This window comes from Ambystoma mexicanum, chromosome 9, assembly GCF_040938575.1.
Source record: "Ambystoma mexicanum isolate Mex_15411 chromosome 9, UKY_AmexF1_1, whole genome shotgun sequence".
Lineage (NCBI taxonomy): Eukaryota > Metazoa > Chordata > Amphibia > Caudata > Ambystomatidae > Ambystoma > Ambystoma mexicanum.
In genome coordinates, this window is record NC_090931.1 from 672,802,016 (window position 1) to 672,827,093 (window position 25,078).

The 25,078-nt window shown below is 45.5% G+C and overlaps 1 protein-coding gene across 2 annotated transcripts in view; it reads right to left on the reverse strand.

Moving 5' to 3' along the window:
• Window positions 1–25,078, reverse strand: part of ICA1L (islet cell autoantigen 1 like) — an 804,678-nt gene that overhangs the window by 495,900 nt on the left and 283,700 nt on the right. For both annotated transcript variants that reach the window (XM_069615515.1, XM_069615516.1), the window contains exon 6: window positions 9,555–9,680. In XM_069615515.1, coding sequence (XP_069471616.1) covers window positions 9,555–9,680 — 126 coding nt within the window. The remainder of the gene's footprint in view (window positions 1–9,554; window positions 9,681–25,078) is intronic.

The following is a 25,078-nucleotide window of genomic DNA, read 5'->3' on the forward strand; positions in this document are numbered from 1 at the left end:
GAGGCTCCAATGAAGAACTCTTGGCTTTCCATGAATGGCTCAATACACGCAATATCCATCTGCAGTTTACCATGGAACAAGACAGAAACAAGACCCATTTCCTTGATCTAGATATTATGGCCTCACAAGGCGGGCTCATTTCTAAAGTTTACCGCAAAAACACAGATAGGAATTCCCTCCTCACATACTCGAGCTATCATCCTCAATCCCTCAGAGACAACTTACCGTTTGGCCAATTTTTGCGGTACCGTCGGCTCTGCACTAGGACGGAAGATTAAATTGCTCAGTCCAAGACTCTCAAAAAGCAACTCATTGAACGAGGCTACCCGCAGAGGATTGTCCGGAACACATACAGAAGGGCCAGAAGCATCCCACGCGCATGTACCCTTGAACAACATCAGAAGGACTCAGATGTCACAACCATTACGGCTGTATTAAGTTATTCTCCACTACTTAATAAAATCAAAAAGGAAATTAAGTCCCTATGGCCCATTCTCAACACTGGTGCGTCTAACATGCCCACGCCACGGTTTGCACTAAAAAGAAGACGCAACCTGAGAGACGCCCTTGTCAACACGGTGCGGCCAGACACAGACTCTGCCAAGAACACACAGGCCACCCTATGGAACCAGACCAACCCAGTGGGCCATAGCCCGTGTGGCCTTTGCTCAATGTGTACCCAGACAGTTCGGAGCACCAGTCTGGATATTGGCTGGACTACTCCCTGGACCCAGAAATTCTTCACCAACTGCAATACCAAAGGAGTAATGTATATGATCACCTGCCCGTGCCATTTGCGATACATTGGGATGACTGCCAGAGAAGTAAAGAAACGGATGATTGAACATAGATCCTGCATCCGCACTAAGAAACTTACAGCACCTATGGTTCCGCACAGCAGAGTCTTTTCAATGGACCATTTTGGAAAAAATCAAGTACCCGAAGCGAGGAGGCAACTACCACGCTATACTCTTTACTCAAGAACAGAAGTGGATTTTCCGCTTAAATACCTGTAAACAAGGGTTGAACGAAGCAATGCAGTGGCAAGAACTGGCGGTGCTACAGCATTGAACCTTGACATTTCATGAATCACTATTCTCTGGCTGATGTATCTGTGTGATTAACGGGATAACATATGAAATGTTTGATGCATTCTTTAACTGCTATATGTATTTCCGTTTCATTCACAACTGTCTCCCTTTTTTTCACCCATTGGTATTCTCCCTTTTGACCTACCCGTGTTGCATCTCCAACTCTTCTTGCCTTCTGTTTTGATTTAATCATCTGTTTTGATTTAATCATCTGGTGCACTTGTGGAACTCGCACAAGAGAGCTTTTTAGTTGTTCTTTCACCGTTTCCCCTTCTTTCACTGCTCATTTCCTGGCATTACTTTCACTTCTTCACCTGTTGTCCTGATCACTCACCCCCTGCACCCACCACCTGGCCCAGGCACCTTGCCTCACAGCCCCCCCTGAGAGTCCACACCAGGACTCCTCCCCTTGCCTGCCCCGACACCAGCCTTGTCCTGTCCTCACATACACACCCACCGCTGAGTGACCAACGATTGGCCTCGCGCGCGCTTACCTTATTGCACGGGCCACGCCTTGGCCGGCTCTCCCCCAGCCATCTCACCCGATACATGGCCACCCCCCTCTAGCCCTAGCTCGGCAGCACACACACCCTCGCATATGTGTGTCCTGATTGGCCGCCCGCAACATAGACTTCCGCCTGGGCTGCCTATTGATAGGCCAACCTTCCACTGACAAGCCCGTGACGCGCCCACCGCCGATTGGCTTACGCGCCCATCACGGATGGTGCCCCGCCTCCATGCAGCGTCACACACGGCAGACATCTTTCGCTGCCGCTCAGTACACCCACATCCTTAGGACGGAGCAGACTGCAGTTTTCATGTGCTCGCCTCGATTGACTTTTCCCAGGTATGCGTATTTCTCTGCTCCCTTCAGCACCGCCCGACAACCATCCAGTCCTTTACAGCATCGCTTTCTTTGCAGGTTCGCTACTGGAGAGAGCTCTCTCACTACTCCCAGTGCATTTCCTGGATAGCTCAGTCATCCTTTCCAGGTAGGTCCCCTCGCACACTCCACGGTCCGCCCCCTCCCATCCCCCACCGTGCCCCCCCTTTTTCCCTCACGTGCACAGGTCTTGCCACTTTCTTTCCCTCCACCATGGGGTTGACTTGTCTATGTTGTTTAGCCACCATTACAGTGGCGCTCTTTGCTCTGAATTGGCGAGCACCTTGTCTTTGGTAGCATTCATTTGCCTTGTAACAGGTTTTTTAGCTGCACTTTGGATGCACCATTGTTGCAATATTGCAGTTAGAGGCTTATTCATGCACTCTCTGCAATTATGTCTTTTGTGTCTCCTATTCCAGGATCCCTCTGCAGCCTGTTATTGCTGCCCTACTAAGAGGACAGTCGCTACTCAGCAGCATATGAAAATCGATCTTGTCCTGAAGAAGATGGTCGTTAATCACCCTTGAACCATCGAAACCGGTCGACCTCACCTGTTGTGGCCTCACCACAACATTTTATGATACCCCCAATACCAACAGGGGTCACTGCATGTAATTGAGAGAAAACCCCACAACAACATGGGTTTTCCCATCCCATAACAAGTGGGACAGTGCATTTTTTAGTGATATTTTGATATCACCTCACCCACCCTCTGGGCAACCACCCTTTTGCAAGGAACTTTCCAGTTATCAATGCTAAAATAAAAATTACATGACTATTCCGATGCCTCAATCTCTGCACTTGTGACGGCTAGCTGCTTAGATTTAAGAATCCGAGATTTAATTCCCCTCTCGCACTCCCCCACATCATTGTGCTGGTTGCCCTCCCCTCCCTCCTTCCCTGCATCAGACCAGCTTTTCCACCTGTGCCTAAGTGAACAGGACCATGGTTAACAAAAATATCATTAGTTGTTTGGTCTTGCCCTCACCGGCAAGTTGATGAATCTTTTTCCCCAGAAAACCGTTCCCTGTGTATCAGTATTTCCCTACGGTTTGGGAAGGCAATTGCCACTCTGGCTCCTCGAGCTTTAATTTACCCTGTTTTTTTTTTACTGATGGCTCAGCCAAGTATTTGGGAGTTGAACGCCACTGGAAAGCAGTACCCTATAATCCCAAATTAAAAAAGATGTTAACCACCTCTGGAAAAGGGAAGAGTAGCCAATTTGCAGAATTGTATGCAGTGTATCAGACACGGCCAGGAGTTGTTACATTTATACGGACTCATATTCCGTTGCAAATGGGTTGGTAATGTGGTTGCCTACGTGGCAGAAAAATTGATGGAAGATCCATGCTAAGAAGTATTGGGGAAGGAATTGTAGTGAGACATTGCTGAGATGCTAATGCATACTACAGTAACTGTATCATGTAGACGCACATCGTGCAACGGATTCATTAGAACAGTGGTTCAATTCTGTTGCAGATGAACATGCGAAAGGTTCAATCATGGACGCGAGGGCTGAGGAAGAGGATTTGGAAGGGATTGCTAAATGGGCCCACCAGAAGAGTGGACATCTCGGAGAGAAAGCTACTATCAGGTGGGAACAAGACAGGGGAATCAGCATCCCGTTAGAGATTGTGAAAACAATAATACTGCAGTGTCCTAGGTGTCAAGATCAGAAGCAAAGATCTATTGCACAAATAGTTCAAGACATATTGAAGCGAGGCAAATTGCCTGGACAGATTTGGCAAGCAGGGGATGTCAATATGCATGTACCATTGTAGACACATATTCTGGTTACTTGTAAATACAGAGCGACAATGGGTCTCACTTTAAGGGAAAGTTGCTTTTAGACTATTGTCAAGAAAAAGGAATCAAGTGGATCTTTCATGCACCTATCACCCTGAGGCTTCAGGGTTAATTGAGAGAATTAATGGACTATTGAAGGCACAGCTATGAAAAAAATACGAGGGTACCTTGAAACGGTGGCGAGAACGCGTGTTAGATGTTGTTCAGATACTTAATAACCATCCCATTGCGAACAGTGAGACTCCATTAATGCGTATGTTAACTCCAGCCTTACGATTTAGCGCCCATAGAGCTGTGGAAACGCTGTTGTACTGGGAATTGTCTCCCGGTGCATTAGCTCCTTATCATGCCACTCTTGAATCAGCTGGGGTGGATTTGCATGCAAGAGAAGAAATCTGACTTAAACCTAGATGTATTGTGGTAATTGATACGGGTATTGGGGTGCAAATTCCATCTGAACATATGGGATGGATTGCCCCTAGATCTGCACTAGCCCTAAAAGGCATTCAAGTGGTAGGAGGGATTGTGGATGCAGATTATCAGGGTGAAATCAAGGTTATTCTTATAAATAGTGGTGAAACATGTTACCCATTTATAAGGGAGACTGAGTGGCCCAATTGATATTAGTGCCTGTGAAGTTATCCATAGTGAACAAAGGAGAGCCACCCACTGTATAAACTATTCGTGGGGACAAGGGTTTTGGCTCGTCAGATACTATGGTGCCGGGTGCAAAGGTATGGGTCGAAAAACGTAATGGTCCACCCGTTCCGGCAGATGTGATTGCAGCAGGGGAGCATCAAGTAGTTCTTGTAATGGAACCTGGAAAAAGGAAATTGACTCATATTTCCGCTGACAAATGTTATTTACGTGAGTGATGTACTCCACTGATATTTTGTTTTAGAATTTTGATTTATAGATCCTGTGTATGCCGAGTGTGTGAGTCGCGGTGGAGTGTTTTCGGGAGTGTCCAGGGACATGTTGGAGGAAGTGGCAAATGTCTCCATTCTGCGGATGGAGTTGGGAATTTGAATCAAGACTGACATGCCTGCTACTACTATTGAGCCCAGTGATGCATCAATTGCGGCATATCGCAGTGCTATGAGGAAACAACGTGGTCGAAAGCGCGATGCTTTGCACCTTTCTGATCTTTCTATATCCTTGATGCAAAATAACTATCCTAAACTTGTTGGGCAGACCGAAAATATATGGGTTTACCTGGCTAAGTGGGTGCTGAAGTTTCACATTTTTGTATGTCGGATGGGTTCCATTTGTTAAAATCGCAGGAAAAATGGCCGTTTACACACACACAAAAAAAAAAATCGTACCAAAAAGGCTGTGGTTTTGCCACCATGTAAGACCCATTATACCATTTAAGGGGAGTGGGGAACATCCCCACTCCTCTTAAATGGTATAACCGGGTACACCTTTACCAGGTCAAACCACGTAATTTTTGCAGCTTTTTTTGCACAGGCAACATTTTTGCCGCAATTTTATTACTGCATACCGTCGGATGTACATGACGCTGCTACTTTACTTTCCATATGCCTCGTGGCAATACCAACGCCTGTCCCAGTGTTGCAGACTTTGGTTGAAGTCTTGCATAAAGATTCCTTGGTTGAGAACTCTGATGTGAGAAGTTCCTTTTCAGTGTATGAATATTGTAAATTCTGTATTACGACACACAATATTGCCCCTGCCGATGTGTTATCAAATGACTTGATCTGAACTTTGTTGGCAAGTGCCAACAGCTGAACTTGAACTATGATGAAAAGAGGTCGAATTTTGAGCGGCGCCTACGCGCTCGACCGGCTTCTGTTTGCATTGAAGTTTCCAATAATATGTGGTGTAACTTTACTGTTTTAACAGCCAGCTACCCGAGTCACGTGAAACTTCCTGCGGGTTGGTTATTTTCCTGTGGGAACCAAACTTATTAGAATATTTCCTGCTAATATTTTAGGTGGTCCTTGCGCTTTAACATGCCTTGGCTTGATGCCATTTTCTCTACGTCCCGATATTCGGCGGTCCATGCGATCCGCCTCCTACACCGCCTTATCCCCCGATTGTAATTCTGATGTTCATTTGTTGTCTGGAACTGAAGTGTTAGCATTAGCTATTTCCTTAGTGGGGATTTGTGGACTAGCGGCTGAGGGATATAAGACTGATCAATGATCGGCTTGCCTTGTAGTTAAGGGGTTTAATGAGACTTAGCAGGCTTTGACTGAACTCTTGTTAGATGATAAAACATTTAGGAAGACTATATTGAAAAATATAGCAGCTATTATCTGTTTTTGAAGCATTATTTGTGATGTAACGCAGTGGAGGGGATGTGTTGCTTTGACTTAGAAGATCGTTACTGTTCCATTGAAGGTCATATTAAGGACTTGAAAGATCTAGTTGCCCGAGTAACGCAGGATAAGAACGGGGACTCGTGGGGTCAAATGTTTACTTGGATACCCGAAGCGTTGCGTTCGGCTTGGATTTGTGGCATTTTCAATGTTTGGGTTTGTTGCTGTATTTCTTGTATTCCTAATTTATGGCATTTGTTTATTTGTTTCGTAGGTTCTGGGAACCTCCTTTTCGCTCGTTGGGTTATGGTAGTTGAATCTGCAAGGGGCGGAGTGTAGTGCGTGTGCGAAATGAGCTAGAAAACATAGCGCCAATGCACGACCATCTTGGATATTCACTTCCATTCACTGCAATGAAACAGCAATGAAAGCCTATGTTTTTGTGGGCTCAGCAAGTAAACATGTATTTCTGCTGCGAAGAGACATCACATATTTATGGCAGATGACTAAGCCGGGGAGAATAGTTATTATATTGTCTGCCGAAGGACAAGCCAGAAAGGGAGTCTGAGCGCTCTGCAGGAGCAGTGATATGGGGTAATGGGAACGAAAGCAAGGAAGAAGTTGGGTTTTTTCCGCTTCTAGCTGGAATATTCCACTCTTTTTTCGCCTCATGCTTTTTTGTCTGCTCTTCGGCCGAGGGCAGCATGATAACCCATGAGGGGCGGGGATCGAAAGTAGCTCCATAAAGAGAAGAGGTTTCCCACTTGGGAAAGCAGTTAGAATTTGGACCCCGGGTGAAGCAGTCTCGCTGAGAGGGAGGACACTCCGCTCAGGATCCCGTTAGGACGATCAATCTCTTTGCCTACCTGCGGTGGGACTAAGCAGTGTCGTAGTGGCTGAGATTAAGGTGTTTTCTGCAACAATCCCAACGGTGATGAGTTTTTTCTTTGTCTATGTATAACTGATTATGTGTTTATTTCTCTTTTTGTATGTTATGAGTGAATAAAGGGCCTATAACGCGCCATTTATATTATAACTATAACCAATGTATTGTGTGTAATTCTTTGCCTTTCTGAGTCCAATAACTGATTTTGCAAGTGTTCCGATAGCGCAAGTATGAGGTCTCCACATGTGGCCAAGAAAAAGCAACACAGAGTCCAAAAGAGGGGAACCAAGGAAAGAAATTGAAAGCTTAAGGCTGGGCCTGGTTGAGGGGGCTTATAGAGACTTCAAGTACGTTTTCCTTTGTAACTTTGGTGTTTGTACTGAAGAGCTTTGAACTTTTGTGTTGGGGCTGCAAAACGCAGAGAATTGACCTTGAATTGGGGGGAGGGAGGGGAGAGGGAGACCCGAGAGGTCAAAACCTTGAACTTTGAGCAGGAGTACGTGAATGCCAAGCAAGCTCTGGAGGGTCGAGCCAGCTATCCCAGGTGTACTCGCAGAGAGCGTCCATATGTCAAGTGCCCCAATCCACACACATGTTATACAATGTGGGAACAAATCTTTTGATGCAATTCTGTCATCCTTTTGTTTCCCACTAATTTTCTGTTTGTGTTGCATTTCCCTATTTCACTAGAGTCAGGGCAGGCAATAGGTTTTCTAGTTTAATTCTTATTCTTTTGGACTAATGACAGACTAGGACCGTTTTCTTTTTATTTAGATGGTATAGTGTGCTCCCATCTTTAGTGTTAGGGCAAGACAGGAGTTCTTCAAACCCGCTTTTGAAATAAATAAAACTGGTGATTTGTATCTTTTGTGTACTCGTCCTTCTTGTGATACCATGTCTGCCTCACACAACCATCTGAAGAAGACGCTTGTTGGACTGAGAAAGGTAATGCATTTTACCATCTCAACATAATATTTGCGGTTAGTCCAATAAAAGGTACAAAAACCTGAATTGTGTGCAGTGTTTTAAAAAAGAAATGATGGACAGAGAGCCCCTTCAGTAGCTCAACTGTCCTGGTAAGTGCACATGCACAGGTGGTTGCTAAAATGGGCAATAACTAGCCATTTCCTGGTTTTATAGGTTTAACTCAGTAAAGTCTGTGAAATCTGCATTTTTATTTTGTAGATTACACCTCGTTTTACAAATTGTATGACCTCTGAGAAAAACAAATGCATATTTCTAAAACATTTTGCAGCTGTTAAAGGGCTGGTAGGAACATTAAGCTTTACAGCCAGCTACATGCTCTATGGAATCAGAGTTCTCCTGACCATGCTACTGAAGCCATACATTGAACAGAAGTGTTCATGAGGTTTGGAGGAGGGTGAGGGGACATTGTAAAGTGCACTGTTGAAGATTATGTTCATAGTATTACATGCTATATTCAAGAATCACAGTAAGCCAAGTGAGATATCTTTGAGTAGAATGATCGTCAATGCCTGCAAAATGAAAACTCAAAACATAACTTTACCAACCCAGTAACTAGGTGCCACTTTCCATAGGATGGTGCGAAGTATGAATGAGCTTAGTTAAGATTTACAATATGTTTCACAACCGTAACAGAACAGAGTATATAGAATACCATGAATCTGTTTGCCCAAAGCTTCTCCCCACATCCAATCACGCTCTCCCGTATCTCCAAAGAAGTATATGACACAGGCAGTGCTTAATTTGCACAAAAAGTGCCAGGACCCAACTATTTCATAGCATGCCTGTGACACATTTGGGCAGCTGCCCCCACAGTATCATCATATTTGTTTTTAAAGCTGCAAGTCACACCGGCACATTGTTGATGCACTGACTATGGCAGATATGTAATTGCAAATACAAATCAGCAGAAAATATCACATACTACGTCTGTCTTGAAATGAGACACATGATTAAATGCGTCTTTAAACACATTATCATGGTTAACATCTTGCAATGATTCTTTAGTTGGCAAAAGGAACGTATTGACTGTCTAGCCACAAAAAACAGAAAACATGCTTTCCTCCTATGATTAACTGATGTACAAAAAGCAGGCAAAACTTCAAATGAAATCTTCTGTCAAACAGTGCAGCAAAATGTACTTGAGTAGGTTGGCACTCTGCAATGGCCTTTTCCCTGGTATTGACCTGAAGTTGGTACTGCTGGCTTTTCTGCTGTTGTCAACCCACCGTGCTGTGGCATTGCTGCTGGTTATTGCAGCAGTGGAGCTGCATCAATATTATGTAGGCTGACTGGAGCGGTGCGCAGGCAGGGCCAGCGTGCATGCATGATTTTGTAATTGTCCACCTCATTGGTAGTCATGAAAATTAATAACTAGCACTGCCGCTACAGTGCAGGTCATCATGTTCATGAGTTACAATGAGCCAGCTCAGGATGCAGAAACATGTGACCAGGGCAAACTGTTGTTGCTTGTGTTGGGACAACTACTGATTGACAGTTAAAGTTCTCAAGTTGTTCAAACTGCACATCATTATTAAACCAAGTCTGACAAAATAAGTGCTGGGGCTCAAAAATAACACTCCCACAAATTAAGCACTGCACACGGTTAAGAATCATACCTGGTAGGTGCCAAGGGACTGTGACAGCAAATTACAGCGACTTGCTCCAAGGAGGTCCACCTTCTGACACACATCCATCTTCAATTTGTCAAATAGAGATTTTGTGTTTTTCACTTGCATCTGAACCTAAAACATGTAAATCTATCAGTAAATGCACAAAAAACAATGTCAGTGCCGATAGCAACGGCAAAAAACAATTGTGTATGTACCAAAGAAATATATTCTGTATTAGGTGGGAGATGTAATGGCAAATCTCATATGCATCCAGAAAATGTTTAGACTTTAGGACCAGAGAAAGCAAAGATCAACATGAAGATACTCACTTGTAGTTGACAATTGGGCACCATTCATACAATATAGAGCATGGAATAAGAATACTGATGTAATGACTGGTGATAATTTTCCTTTCCCGAAAAGGTCCTAGCTGGCATATGGTGCTTATATATGCTAGATGTAAAAAATGCTTCTGTGACACCTGTGTGACCCTGTCCCTTCAGAGTAAAAAACACAAAACTTGCAGTTTGATTGCCAGGTTTTAGGGAATAGACAGTGAAAAACACTCAGAGAAAATAAAAATTGTCCAAGTATAACTTTCTCAGCCCTGGGAGAATCAGAACAGAAAGGTGGAATCAATCTTGCAAACTGCTCTGTTCATATAAACATTTGAGATGCTAATTAATTACCGCAATAAGGATTTCATGAGAACACCCAACACAGGTTCAATTTCTGAGGAGTTGTACACTGTATGTTGGATGTGTACCATTTCTTTATAACATCATACTTTTAAAAATACAACCATTGTGACAAAAAGTAAATACAGCGTGAAAAACAGGTTTGAATCCCTCAGGATTTCACATATTAAACACTACAAACTTAAATGTTATTAGCTCCCAATCTATGTCCTAATAACAGAAAAGGATAACCTGATTATACATTTATAAAATAAAATTTAAATAAATGTTTAAAGCACAAAAATATTGGCCCGATGGGAGCAGGTGCTATACAGTATAGAAACATACGAGTATAAAGCAAGCAAAACAGTTAACAGAAATGAACAGCAAAACAATTACGTTACAATCTAAGAATTAAGGGCCTTTCGAGGCCCCGTATTGAGGTCCAAACGACTTTCAGGGCTAGGTGGTCAATTCTTATTTTAAAAGCCTGCGATGAGGAGGGTTGCGCATGCAAGGTGTGTGCTCCTGTCATGTTGGGGATCCCACACCATGTTAAAGTTGCCCATTACTAAAGTATCTCCTCTGCCAAACGTCTCTAGGTCGGTCCTCAAAAAGCCATCCTGCCAAATATTAGGGGCATGTATGGAGTTGACCATAAGTGTCACTAACCCAATTTGGATCGTGAGAAATGGGAATCTGCCTCCCTCGTCTGCATGTGAATTCTGCACCTGGGCTGCTGTGCCAGATTTTAGAGTTAAGACCCCCGCCGTCTTTCCTTGGTCATTCGCTTGAAAAATGTGGGAATATTGTTTTAGCAGGAGTTTGTGCCTCTCCAAATTTTTGATATGCATCTCCTGTAGCACCACCAAGTCTGGTTGATGATGCAAGAGAAGACTTTCAAGTTTCTTTCTTTTCACAGGGGTGTTTAAGCCCTGTATGGTAGGCGTCAGGCATTTGAATGTAGGAGTCTAACTAGAGGGGGCCATTTGTCGTTGACCCCTGTCTCCAGTGCCATCACCTAGTTGCTTTTTATGAGAGTACACACTGGATATGCACATTCAGTCCTTCCCCCGTCCCCTCTCCCTCCCAACCCTCCTTTCGCCCCCAAAATTCTGTTCTGTTGTATAACTCTGAACATCTAGCCACACTCTCCCCCCCCAACCCTTCCCGCCCTGGTGCGAGCCAGAAAACCTATGCAGTCCTCAGGCCATACGCCCTCTGCAGTAGCTCGCCAACGCATCCAGGGAGGGGGCGAAAGAGCGAGAAGGGATCACCTGGATGGGGGACCTCAGGCTTATGCTCGGAGGAATACCCCAGGTAAGACACATTACACCGAGGAAGAAGGAGAGGATGAGATCACTGAGGCCTTTGTAGTCTGTAATGCATATGCCTCCCTTCCTCCCATTAAATCTCTCTTGCCCAAATATAAGTAATCCCCTAGGATCCCAAATCCAGATAGATTTAGAAACCACCTCTTCCAGAATCCCTGCTTTTCCATGTCCTACCCAAGCACTCCCAGATATTCTTTTCCACATTCCTCTGGTTATTATTTTCGGAACTCCCAGTCAGCATTGACAAAACTCTACTGTTCCCATAACCCCCCTATTCTTGTCATAAACCCTACCCCCCTAGGACAAAGAATATAATTCACCCTTCTTATAGCACCTTCTCCCCATCTCACCACGAAGGAGATTTAGAAACTTTACAACCCTTCTTTTTCGGAACAAACACTTGTTTACACTATGACAAACAAAGGACTAACCCTAAAACCATTTACCTGACGTGTCCCAAACCAAGGGTCAGGCAATTGACCCGAATCACGCACACCTGACGGCCCATTCCCTTCCCTGCAGGGATAAAAGGTCGAGCATGAAAGCATAATACGAGCAAGGCCGACCGCACGGCGACTCAGCTATCCAAGTACGGCAGAAGAGAAAGTCAACGAGAGCCAAAAGGGTGACAATTAGGGAAGCAACCATGCCCTTTTCAATCCATGTCTGTGAAACCTCCAGCAAAGGAATCGTAGGACCGCAAACAAGAGCCAGCGTGTGTTGTAGCAGATTTCAACGGTACATGGAGCCCTCCTTTGCTGATAATGAAGCCAGGGAGAGATGCTTGCCTCCGTAGTACCAGCCTTCACTCCAGAGACAAGAGAAGCCAAGCGGTTCATCACAGCTGCTGAGTCGAGGAGAGAACCGATAAGAAACCACACTGTTGAACGAAAGTAGCAAACGGCTAATTGAAGACAGTACAAAGAACTGTTAATAAGAAAGCAAGCAGTAAAAGGAGTCTGGCACCACGTACTCACTCGAGAAACTCTGGCCGATTACCTTTTCATTGAAACTACCATAAATTGGGAGAGGCGCGAAAGGGGTCAAAGTGGTCATACAGGGTCTAGCAAAATCCTCTTTATAGTCGAAAGTCTTTGACCCGCAAATAATTGGAAAGTGAATCCCGCATCGTGGTGCTGATGATTAAAAGGCTAAGGCAAGAACATCCTGCATCGTAAGAAATTAGAAAGAACTGTGTGATTGGTAAGAGTGAACCCGACGGAGGGATGTCCACAGTGAACTGTTTTGTTTAAAAAGACATTGAGACTCGTGAATGTAAGGAAAGCCATAGTGATCCTGACGGAGGGAGGCTGACGTTCAAGAGGGATCTAAGCCCGGCAGAGGGGGATCCATTACCCCCTTGACAAGTGAAAGTGACAAAGAAGTCCTTATATACAAGATAGAGTGAACCCAACTGAGGGTGCCTGAAATTTGAGAGGTGTCTGCGCCCGGCAGAGAGGGACCCAGTGGTGAAGAATCATCACCTCACATGGAATCTGAAAGCTAACTTTTTTTTGTTTGTTTTTTTAAAGCTATCAGGCCGTCGGAAGCATGAAAGGCAACCACCGAAGGTCCCGATATCCATGAAAACTAATTAAGGATCTGCAACTGGAAGAGGGGGATCTTAAGGGTGAAAAGCCTACACCCAATGTAAATATAGAAAGGAACTTTTGTTTGTTATCTTGAATATATATCAGGTCCTCGAAGACAAGAGCCTTTTCACAAAGAAAGACTTGTCCCTCAACGGTCCTGATAGCTGAGAACGGACCTGTCATCTCGTGCGGGGAAAGCTTGAGCGTGTGCTGTGTTCCAGACTCCCCCCTTGTCCCATGCTTAAAACGTGGGGAATGGAGACCCCCGGCTACTACATCCTGACTTACCATTTGTGAATACTTCTTTCTTTTCTTGTGAACATTATCGCACACTCTTTTGTATTTAGTGTAAGGATTGGCAATAGATTTTTCTTAGAATAGGCCCTTTTTTTTTTACGAGACGCCACTAGGACTACCTTATTATTATTTGATGGCCATAGCTTGCTCCCATCTTAGATTTACGTTTAGATTAGGTGTTTTTTCCAACCCAAGTACAGTTTAATAAACACCCTCGAACTGTGATCACTTGTGTCCGTTTATTCTTGAAACCATGTCTCCCTTACAATACCATGGCAGAAGGCTTCCGTCCCCTGTGCCTTCATCTGTAGGGAATGTTGCTATAAGGTCAATCTCATTTCTTCCAAAAGTAGTACTGTCAAGTCTTGGGCTTGCTTTGGATGCCCTCAGGGCATCTGTCTCATAGCCCCCGGGGGCCCTGCTGGTTCAGTCTCTGACCATGAGCTGCTTATGACGATTTCCAGGTTTTAGTCTTTTGGAGGGAGCCGGTTCCTTCTGACGTCGCCGGACCGTTGTCAATGTCTTCATTTATGTGCAGTAGATGGATCCCCTCTTCCCGAGTTGATATCCTATGTTGTCTTCCTTCCCAGATGAAAATTAGTCTGAACGGAAAGGTCCATTTGTATTTTACTTCTTTTGCCTGTAGTGCCTTCACTACTGTTCCCATATTTCTGCGCTTCTGCAGGGTGGTCTGTGAGAGGTCCTGGTACAGATGAATTTTGGCCCCGTTGTAAGTGAGCGGTTCTGCCAGTCGGGCTGCCTGCAGTATAAGCTCCTTTTGGGGGTAGCATGCTAGTGCAGCTAGTGTGTCTCTTGGGCGTGCGGCCGGTTCTATGGACTCCATCGATGGGGATGTCTGGAGTTCCGTCATCGCCCAGGAGGTTTGTGAACATAAGACCTGCATCATCAATTGTTTCGGGTACGTTTTCTTATGCAAATATTTGATCTCTGAGACCTATTTTCAAGGTCTTCACATTGTAGTTCAACATTCTGTGTAGTCCTGACCAGATCTTCTAGGACTTCATCCGTCTTTTGGTTGTCTTGGATAATCCACTGGAGCGCCCTTTCAGTGGTGTCTGCCCTTTCTTCTAGCGTACCAATGTCCTTTCTCAATTCAGAGAGCGTCGACTTGACCTCAGATGTGAACAATGTAGTAAGTCTGTCTTGGAAATCATGAAAGCACTTCTCCAGGTCTGCCGTGGATGCGGTCATTGTGGACTTGCCGCCCCCCACTTCTTTAGGGGTTTTGTTATGTTCCGTTGTGGTTGGGGGTCTGGATCCCTAGACCAGCAGCTTTGAATGGTCCTGTCTCGGAGTGTGGTCGACTGCAGTCGCTTGCCCAGAGTGTTGTTCCTTCTGGCCCCCGGCATTAGCACCTTCTGAGAGATGGTTTATTCACCCTAGGGAGCGGGCCAGCACCTTCCCAAATCCACCCCTCAGGGGGGCAGGGGTCGAGGGGGGGTATTCAGTAGGCTGGAACATATTGTGTCTGTACACGCCTGCTTCGTGGAAAATTGTATGTCCATCCCTGTGTGTGCCTGGGGCCTGGGTCTCTTCCCGGGCTGCAGGAGTAGGATGCCTTTGGTGTCAATCAGGGCCCACTATAATGGGGGAGGGCCTCCCCTTTGCAGTAGCTGAACCATGGTGAGCCTTTAGGTATGGGGGACCCCTAAAGGGTGCCAGAGCTTGACGCTAGCACAATGCCTGGTTTACATTAAAGGGGCCGGCAGTCTTCATTTTTTTTCGGGCCTGCACGGGGTGGCCTCATAGTTGGGCGTACATGGGATTGCCTGGCACCGCGCCCACCCACGGCCTAGAAGAGGCCAATTGCTGGGATGCCAACGTGGCCACGGCGAGGCCACAGCACCCCAGCGCCGCTGCAGGTCCGACATCCCGCCTGCTCGTCTGTGCGTACTCCTCCAGGTTAGTGTGCTTGTGGGGGCAGGTGTCTCCGGCGGTGCGAGCGATGCGGCCCACGGCACCCCAACTCCCCTGCACCACTCAGTGTCTGGTGAGCTGCAGGCGCCTCCCCGATCATGCTGCCAGGCCGCTCGCTCGCCTTCTCCGCACTCCCACGTTGGTGCGCTGTTATCAGCCTGCATCCGTTGTCTCTGCTGACGGCCACACAGTTTATCGCCTGGTCCCCCGGCGCTGCATAGGGGTGCCCCGCGGTTTTGGCTTAATTCTTGCTGGGTTGTAGCTTCGAGATGCCTTGCCTGACTTTGTAGGCCTCGTGGTGGACAGAGCTCAGTACGCCGATGTTATTACCCTACGCCCGCTATCTTGGAATCCCCTAAAAGGGTTTTAAGTAGTGAAGAGCAGTGATTTTTAAACAGACATAAAATAGCAGGAAGATCGTAAAATACAACAGTGTGTTTCAAAAAGTCCTCGACCACAGCGGAAACAAGTATTGAATGCAGATTTACAGGTAGGCAAACGTCTCAAGTCAATTTAGAGCGTTTTCGAAGTTCAAAAAAGTTTCTAGATAGAAACCAACAAGACAAAGTCAACAGTACAGCTTCCGGCTGTAAAGAAAATATCAATAAATATTACCCGATTTCCTGGGGAGCTGAAGAAACAGAAATCTTGGTAGCCTATAGTAATTATATCACTATACATCCGTTTTAGAGATTAGGATGGTGGCAGCTATGTTTAAGTTTTGGCTTTACCAGGGGGTGCAAGCCGATATACAGCATTGGTAGCCCAATATACCTGTTTCAGTAGCCACTGTGGAATCAATGTGTTTTTTAAAGTCCTTTTATCAGCCATTTTGTTTTAGGGGGTTACTTTGTCCAGGGAAACCATGTGGTAGACTGTTGTGCATTCGTGGACTCTGTGTGCACCCTCCATAGTTTTTTCAACTGGAGTAAACATGTTCTCTGGCTAGCCATTTCAAATTCTGTGGCTGGTCAGGAATGATTAGCAAGGCCAAACAGATTGTCTGATTGCCTAACCCTTTGTTTTTAACCCCCCACCCCACCTCCTAGGCACAATTGGTGGGCTGGCTTCCGCTAGCCCCTCTGTGTGTGGGTATAAATTGGGGAGACACTGTGCAACACTCAATTCTGCTGGATTTTGCATTGAGGGCAGGAATCGTACATACCTCTTGGAGGTTTTCTGCTGTTTTTGGGCTACTGCTGCATATTAAGGATTAGATCTGCTCAAATGGCTGCACCCTGTGTAATGGGGTTATCCCCAGTTTCCATTTTCTGCTGCTGGACATAATTCCTGGGACTCCTCTGTCCTCCCTCATTGACTGGATCAGGGGTTCTGTGCTGGGACCATCTTCAGGCTTTTGTACTGCTGACCCTTTTTTATGCCTTGGTCGTCTTGCCTTGGTGTTGGAAGCTGATGTTGCCTGGAGGGTTATTCAGACTCAAAACCACTGCCACCTCTTGGTCAACCCTACCATAGTCTTCTTAATAGAACCATCTTCTGTGGGAGGGCTGTCCTTTGCGGTTCGTCGAGCCGGAGGAACTTGATTTGTCAGGATTGCCTGCATTCCTCCAAGTCATCCCTGCGATTGCTTTTGCTGAGTGTCCCTTCCCTAGGTAGGGTGATTATTGTTCTTTTCCATCATCTGGATTGACGTTGGTCTGGTCTTCAAGTCCCTGGCAGATTAGATCCTGTAAACCAGACTTTTGCCCACGTGGTTATTTGGGGCATCCGAAACCTACTTTTCCGGAACCATCACTATGAGTACCTCTGTCCTAGATTGGTAGATTATTCTTGACACCCCCAGAGAGCCCCCTGATCCATGGACAAGGCTTTTCACAGGCTGGCCTTAACTGCATGTTTCCATTATGGCTGATTCCTGCTGTGCAGAATCTCCTCTCAGGGCTACTAGTTCTCGAACCAGCTTCTGGAGCTCTTCTTTAGGATCTCCTCTGTCGTCACGTGGGGTGGTTTGCTGCCAAATCCAAACCCTTATGGCAGAACAGGCACCTTGCTGCCTCATCTCCATACAAGCATATTGCCTACTGACTGTCCTGTTTATTTCTGTAGGAAACGGTTTACTCAGCTGAAACTGTTGCAAAATGACTTTTGGGTGGACTTACCTGCCTCTGAACTTTTTTCCTGCATCCAGTTTGGGTTCTGTAGGTTTTAGGACAAAGAATAAAATTTTAGCTTGCACCTGTAATTTTGTATATATTTATAAATGATTGTATTGTACGTCTGCTAATATTAATGCCTGGTTACAATGTAATTATTTCTGGTGACACTGTCTATTTTTAAGTGTAATGTTGGGTGCTATTAGTCTAACATCAATCTATCCTTTTGTGGCCTCTGCCTTTATGTTAGCATTGTTTCCCCCCTTCTAGGCCCATTCACTGAGATGCACCCTTGTATTTTCCAAATACGATGGGCTAGTAATCTAGAAATACTATTGGTGTTGGCAACTGGAACTCTGCTCAACTATTATAACTGTGTTCTAACATCTTGTTCCCTCTGAAAATACCACATCTGCTGTGGTTATCCAAGGATACAGGAGGGAAAGTACCCTGCATATAGAACTGTTTATATGAATAAGAAAAAATGGTTGGTGTAAGGAACTCATGGTGGCAACAGTACAGACAGACAAGTGATCACAGTTCAAGGGTGTTTATTAAACTGTATATGCGGGTTGGAAAAACGCCTAATATAAACCTGAATCTAAGATGGGAGCAAGCTACTACCAACCAAATAATAAGGCAGTCCTAGTGGCGTCTTGTCAAATAAAAGGGCGGCCTATACTAAGAAAACCCTATTGCCAATCCTTACAACTAAACCCACAAAAGGGTGTGGGATAGGGTTCACAAGAAAGAAAGAAGTGTTCATAAATAATAAGTCAGGATGCAGTAGTCGGGTCTCCCACATTTTGAGCACCTGATAAGTTCCAAAAATAATAAACAAAAGTTCCTTTCTTCTGGTACGCTGGGTGATGCCTTTTCACCCCTGGATCCACCTCTTTCAGGCTCAGATCCACAAAAAGTTCTTCACAATATCAGGACCTTCAGTAGTTACGTTTCTTGTTTCGAAGGGCCTGATGGGTTAAAAATAATAAACAAACGTTCCTTTCTTTTTATACTTCGGGTGATAATTCTTCACCCCTGGATACCCCTCTTCCGGGCTCAGACCCCTCTCGAATATCAGCCTCCCTCCATCGGGTCACTGTGGCTGGTATGCAACAGATTACATTTGCCGTGGTTCACGTGTCGCTGGTGATCTCTTTCCACCTCTGGATCCCCCTCTTCCGGGCTCAGACACTTTGACTGTTTGCCTCCCTCCGTCGGTTTCACTACAGCTTCACAAATCAATTTCACTTCTGGCATTCACAAATCTTAATGTCTTTTTAAACAGTTCACTGTGGACATCTCTCCGTCGGGTTCACTCTTGCCAACGTTTGCCAATCACACAGTTTCTTCTACTATCTTGCGATGCAAGGTTCACTTCCCTTTGCTTTGCAATCATCTGCGGGTCAAAAACTTTCGACTGTACAGAGGATTTGGCTAGACACCTATAACCCCTTTCTCTGGTTTCCCAAGGCCTTCTAGCAACAGTATTTTTAACGATAGGGTAATCGCCCAGCGTTTCCCTCCCTAAGTGAACTCTCACATGGTGCCTGACTTCTCTACAGCTGATTTTCCCCTCTCATATTAACAGTTCTTTGTACTTTCTTCAATTAGCCGTTTGCTACTTTTGTCGACACAGTTCGGTTTCTTATCGGCTTTCTTCTCGACTCACCAGCTATGATGAACCGCTTGGCTTTTCTGGTCTCTGTAGTCAAGGACGGTACCATGGTGGCAAGCGTCTCTCCCCGGCTTGCTTATCAGCGGAGGAGGGCCCGTGTACCGCCGACATCTGTTGCAACACACGTTGGCTATGGTTTGCGGTCTTGCATACGATTCCTTCCACTGAGGTTGTGCAGGCCTGTGTTGGAAAGGGCAAGGTCATGTCTCTCCTTGTCACCCTTTCGGTTGTGGTCGCCTTTCTCCTTCTCTTAAAGTGCCGTGCTGGGTTAGCTCTCTCGTCACGCGGTCTGCCTTGCTTGTATTGTGCTCTCAGGCTCCACCTTTTATCCCTGTGGGGAAAGGAAAGGGCCGTCAGGTGTGTGTGCAGTTCTTGTCAATTGCCCGACTTTGTCTGACCCTTGAGTTAGGACATGTCAGGTAAACGGCTTTAGTGTTAGTCCGGTGTCTTTTGTGTCAGAAGAAAGTGTTTGTGTTGGAAGCGGCGTAGGGTCCGGGGGGACAGTTTGAGGATTCTACTTGGTATGATGGGGAGAAGGTGTTATATGGAATTATAGCCTTTGTACTAGTGAGGTGGGTAAACTCATAAGGATGAGATAGTCGGGTTTGTGAAACAAATGGGAATGACTGGGATTAGTATCATGAAATCAACGGGGGGGGTTGTGGGAACAGTAGTGTTTTGTTAAAGTAGACTGGGTGTTCGGGAAATAATAATCAGAGTGATGTGTAGAAGAACGATTGGGAGTATTTGGATAGGAAATAGGAAAATAGGGAGCCTGGGAGAGATAGTTCCTGGGTGTAACAGGGTCTGGGAATTTGGTATACATGGAGGGGTCGTTGGATCTGGGTAAGAAAGATTCAATGCGAGGAAGAGGAGCAGATGTAATGCAACCTACAAAAGGTCTTTGGGATCTCGTCGTCCTCTCCTTCCTCCCCGGAATAGTACTGTGTCTCACATGGGGTATTTCCCCCAAGTACAACCTCGGGTTCCCCTACCCAGGTTATCTTTCCCCACTAGTCTACCACTAGGGTTGAGATAAGAGAGGGCCTTGTTCATCCCTGGCCACCTGAATAAGGGATTCCCAGGATCTACCTGGGAGAATAACCTCAGGTTTCTCACATTGGCCACCACCGTTTAAAAGCAGTGCATCCATGCCTCCTACTGACTTAAGAGACATGAGACTGCTGTAGAGTAGTGAAGTAATAATTATGGATTAGGAAGAATAGGTTCTATATGAGAGTGAAGAAAATGTTTGGTATGAGAGCCCCATGATGGTCTGGTCTTAACCTGTACCTTGATACTTGAAACCCTAAATGTGCAACTCAGTTGTGATCCTACTTTATATTTCCTCTATCCTAGTACTGTAACAGGCTTTGTTTCTACCAATTGTGTGTCTTGTTTTGACCCTTACCTATCCATGTCTCTGAAAAAGCAGAAATACTGCTCTGTATTGTGGATAGTGTAATGGGGGATATAAGCTGTGTACCAGCAGTGATCTGAATGTGACCAACACCTGCGGATGTTTCTGACATTTCTGTAATGGGGGAGGAATGGAGGCTCGGTGTGGATATTTGAGACTCCAGATAGGCGTGGCAGAGCTGTTAGCTAATGAGCCGTACCCAGTCGCAAGCCACAGACCTCAATAGCGTCCCGATGCAGACAGAGTTAGCAACAGAACGGAATCTGAAATAAGCCGTACCTATGACTTATCCCCATGAGAATGGGTTCAGGGCAGTCTAGCCAAGTGCCACTTCCTCCTAAAGGAAGTCCACAACGCTTCAGGTTTACTCACTACTCACTCAAAGCATGTAAGTATCTGGGCAAATGGCAAATGGCACAAATATACACAGGGTGAGTAACCTACACATTTTCATCAGGAAGGAACATTTCACTTAGACAGGATAACGGATTTACGCAAGGCGTTTAGAGAAGAAAGACACACGTATACACCAACACTAATGAGACAGTCATCTAGATTGGTATACCGAAGCTACCAAGAAACAGAATGAATCCAAGATCCGGGGCAACTGAAAGACACTCAAGAAAAGTTCCAGGAGCAAGTTAAATACCTGAAGACCGAGTACTCAAACCTGTGGTTACTGGCACATAAAGCCGGGTTCAAACAATTATATCCTGTATTACAAGGTAGCCCCCGTTAAAGGGAAGCCCTGAAGATATTTTGGACACTTATAACCCTGACATTTTAAATGTTACACCTGACCAACAACTGGCTAGCCCAGACTCAACCCAAATGCCAACTTATCATCAATCCACTACAATAAACTCTGTGGTTGGCCCCTTCACTCCCAAAATACAAACTCAGATCTCTAAACCTTTTTCGACATCCTCAGGCAAGTTTGAAGGGTTTTGGCAGCCATACCAGCACTGTTGCATTTCCGCTTATACAACTCCCAGGCGGAGGCGATACCCTAGTTACTGTGCATGCCCCATCGAGCACTACTCATTTGTTTAATATTGTTCAGAGATTTCCAAACATATAAGAAGATCCATTATGTTCCAGGAGGAACTCCAGTTCATCATAGATTCCCATCACTCCACTTGTGTTGATTTGGATCAGTTGTTGCGAGCAATGCCGCCCACAGATCCATTTACTTTTCTTAAACGTTTACTGATGGACTGCTGCAAACCATTATCAAAATGTGCCCTCAAAAGACAGATTGGTCCAAGTTAAATGCATGTAAGCAAGCCAAGGGAGAAAATCCTGTGGAATATCTTGAGCATTTGAAACTATGCTGTGAACAATATTTTGGGATTGTTGATGCAAAGCTTATAGCACCTTACGGCGTGGTGGCTCAGTTTGTTATGGATTTTCAACCTAAGGTATCAGAACGAATGAAGGCAGTATTGATAGGATGGGAAGGAATGGGTTTGGTTGAAGTTTTATTTGCTGCACAGAACTTCCATGAAAAGGTTGACAACCTCCCCAGGCTCCACGCCAGGCATGTGAGGACAGGGTAGGAGGAGATGAGCACCCCAGTCATATGAACTAGGGCACATGTCTTAGAGGTATTATACAAACACGTACAGTGATCAGTGTAATTACTGCAAAGAGTTTGGTCACTGTAAAGCAGAGTGCCCACATCAGCCTTAGTATGAAGGTCGAGGCGGACAGCCAAACGCGCCAAGCACAATAGGGTTTTCGCCTCCAGCGCCACCACTTCAGATCGATGGTTAGGATTGCCAAGGGGTCTCTGAACCTGTTGCACCACTCATATCGATTGATCCTACTGCCCCGTATGTGGATTGTATTGTTGCTGGTCAAAAAATTTCATATTTGGTTGACACGGAAGCATCACACTCCACACTAAAAGCCTCTGAGTTTCCACAACCAATGCATTCTGATGATGTGGTAAATGCTATAGGTATAGGGGTACTCCAATACCTCATCCTGTGTCCAATCCTCTTATGGTCACAATAGGTCCAATTTCTGACTAACATGCATTCTTGCTGAGTCCTTGTTCACCCGTGAATTCTTTTGTATTAGATTTATTGTGTAACCTGAGTTGCTCTATTTACCTTTCCCCTGTTGGTGTACAACTTGATAGTCCTGGTCACAGACCACAAAGTGCTGGCAGTATTACAGATAATTACCCATTCGAAAGCTAGGGACTGCGCTGACACTCCCTGTTCGTGGCAGGAACTGTTAGATCGAATCCCAGTCAAGTTATGGTCAACACATGCAATCTACACTGGTTATATGGTTAATGCTGAACTAGTCAAAATTACTTTGAATCCTGCCAAGCCTCTGCCATGTGTACCTCAGTATCCTATTTCCCAACTAGCTGAAGAATGTATTTGCCCTGTAATAAAATACCTTCTCCAACAGGGTATTATTGTACCAACCCGCAGCCCCTGCAACACTCCTATTTTGCCCACTAAGAAGCCAGGTAAAGTGGTTTATTATTTTATTCAGGATCTGCGAGCAGTTAATGACTCCATGTTGCTGGCTTTTCAGGTGGTCCCCAATCCAGCTACCATTTAGTCATGTATTCCCTACTCAGCCAAGTACTTCACTGTGATAGATTTCTGTTCAGCATTTTTCTCTATACCCATACATCCTGACATATGTTCACTAGGCTTCCAATGGGATACATGTAGAAAACCCTACAGTGCACTCTCGAATTTTAAAGATCTTGATTCTGTTCAGTTTCCAGGATAGTCTGCGCTGGTGCAGTATGTAGATGATCTGCTCCTTGCCTTCCCCTCCTTGGATCCGTGTGAGGAAGACTCACTTATACTATTTATTTATTTAAATTTATATAGCGCGCAAGTAACCCATGGGCATTGAGGCGCTGTTACTTGCAAGAGCTTAGTTACAGGCAAAGGAGCATTCATCAGTACATTATGTATTCAACAGGCATAGAGCTGCTGTTTTGGTTGGTACAGTTGGTCATTACAAACAGTTTATGCACTGGAACATAGGAGATGTATTCAGCTGGTGCGAGGAATCTTATGTGAATAAGATGGTTTTTATGGATTTGCGGAAGGTGCAAAGGGAGGCCTCACCTCGGATTATAGGAGGTAGGGCGTTCCAGTGAGTGGGTGCGAGATATGGGAAGCTGGAGCCGCCAGCTCTGGCTTTTTTTACTAATGGCACAGAAAGCATGTTAGTATATGGTGATCTGGTTGGCCTCGTAGTAGAGACGGGGTGGATCCTTTGGGAGAGGTAGTCGGGGGCAGTAAGGTGAAAGCACTTGTGAGTCAGTGTCAGCGTTTTGAAGATGATCCTTTCTTTTATTGGGAGCCAGTGTGCTCGTTTTCTGGCTTCCGAGATGTGTTCTCGTTTGGCAATGCCTTGGGCTGCCCGGAGAGCGCTATTCTGAATGATTTGTAACCTCTCTAGGTTTTTGTTGGATGTACCTAGGAAGAGTACATTACAATAGTCAAGCCTAGATCCAGTGATGGCTCTGGCTATGTTAGTGCAGTTCTCTTTGGAGAGAAAGGGCCTGACTGCGTTGATTAGTTTGGCATGATATGCAGCTGCAGAGGCTATAGCGTTGACTTGTTCAACCATGGATAGGTTGGAATCTAAGTAGACGCCAAGTGTTTTGACTGATTCTGAGACAGGTATTTTGATGGAGTCTATGGTGAAGTGACTGAACTGGGAGTCTAGATTTTTCAGCGTGTCGGGTGAGCCTACCAGGAGGAGTTCAGTCTTGTCTGAGTTGAGGCATAGTCCATTGTCTGCCATCCAGGCTTGGATGGTGTTGTAGAGGTTGTTGAGGGTCATGGAGTCAGTGTCGTAGTTGCCAGTGAGGGTGAGGAGGATCTGTGTGTCATCAGCGTAGTTGGTGTATGAAATGCCCATGGCGTCAAGGATGAGAAAAAGGGGTCGTGTGAAGATGTTGTAGAAGGTGGGTGAGAGGCAGGAGCCTTGGGGCACACCACAGAGTATGATAGTAGGTGAGGCGGATGCTAGGTCCGAGAATACTTGCATGGTTCTGTCTTGTAAGAAGGAAGTGATCCATGCTGTGGCTTCAGGGGAAAATTTGGCCGTAGAGGAGAGGTGGTGGCATAGGACGTCATGATCCACGAGGTCGAAAGCCGCGGATAGGTCAAGAAGTAGGAGAAGTGCTGGTTTGCCCATGTCTCTGGCATCGTCCATTTGGTTTTTCAGGTCAAGTAGGGCGGTTTCGGTCCCTTGTCTGGGGCGGAAGCCTGATTGTCGGAGTCCTAGGAGTTTGTTCTCTTCAATGAAATGTTGAACCTGCAGGTATGCTGCTTTGTCCAGTATTTTGAGGAGGAAGGGGACAGTGGTGATGGGTCTATAGTTGTTGGGGGAGGTGGGGTCAAGGGTGGTTTTTTTTAGGAGAGGGCGGACCCAGGCTTCCTTGAGGGAGGCAGGGACTTTCCCTGTAGCAAAGGAGGCGTTTACAAAG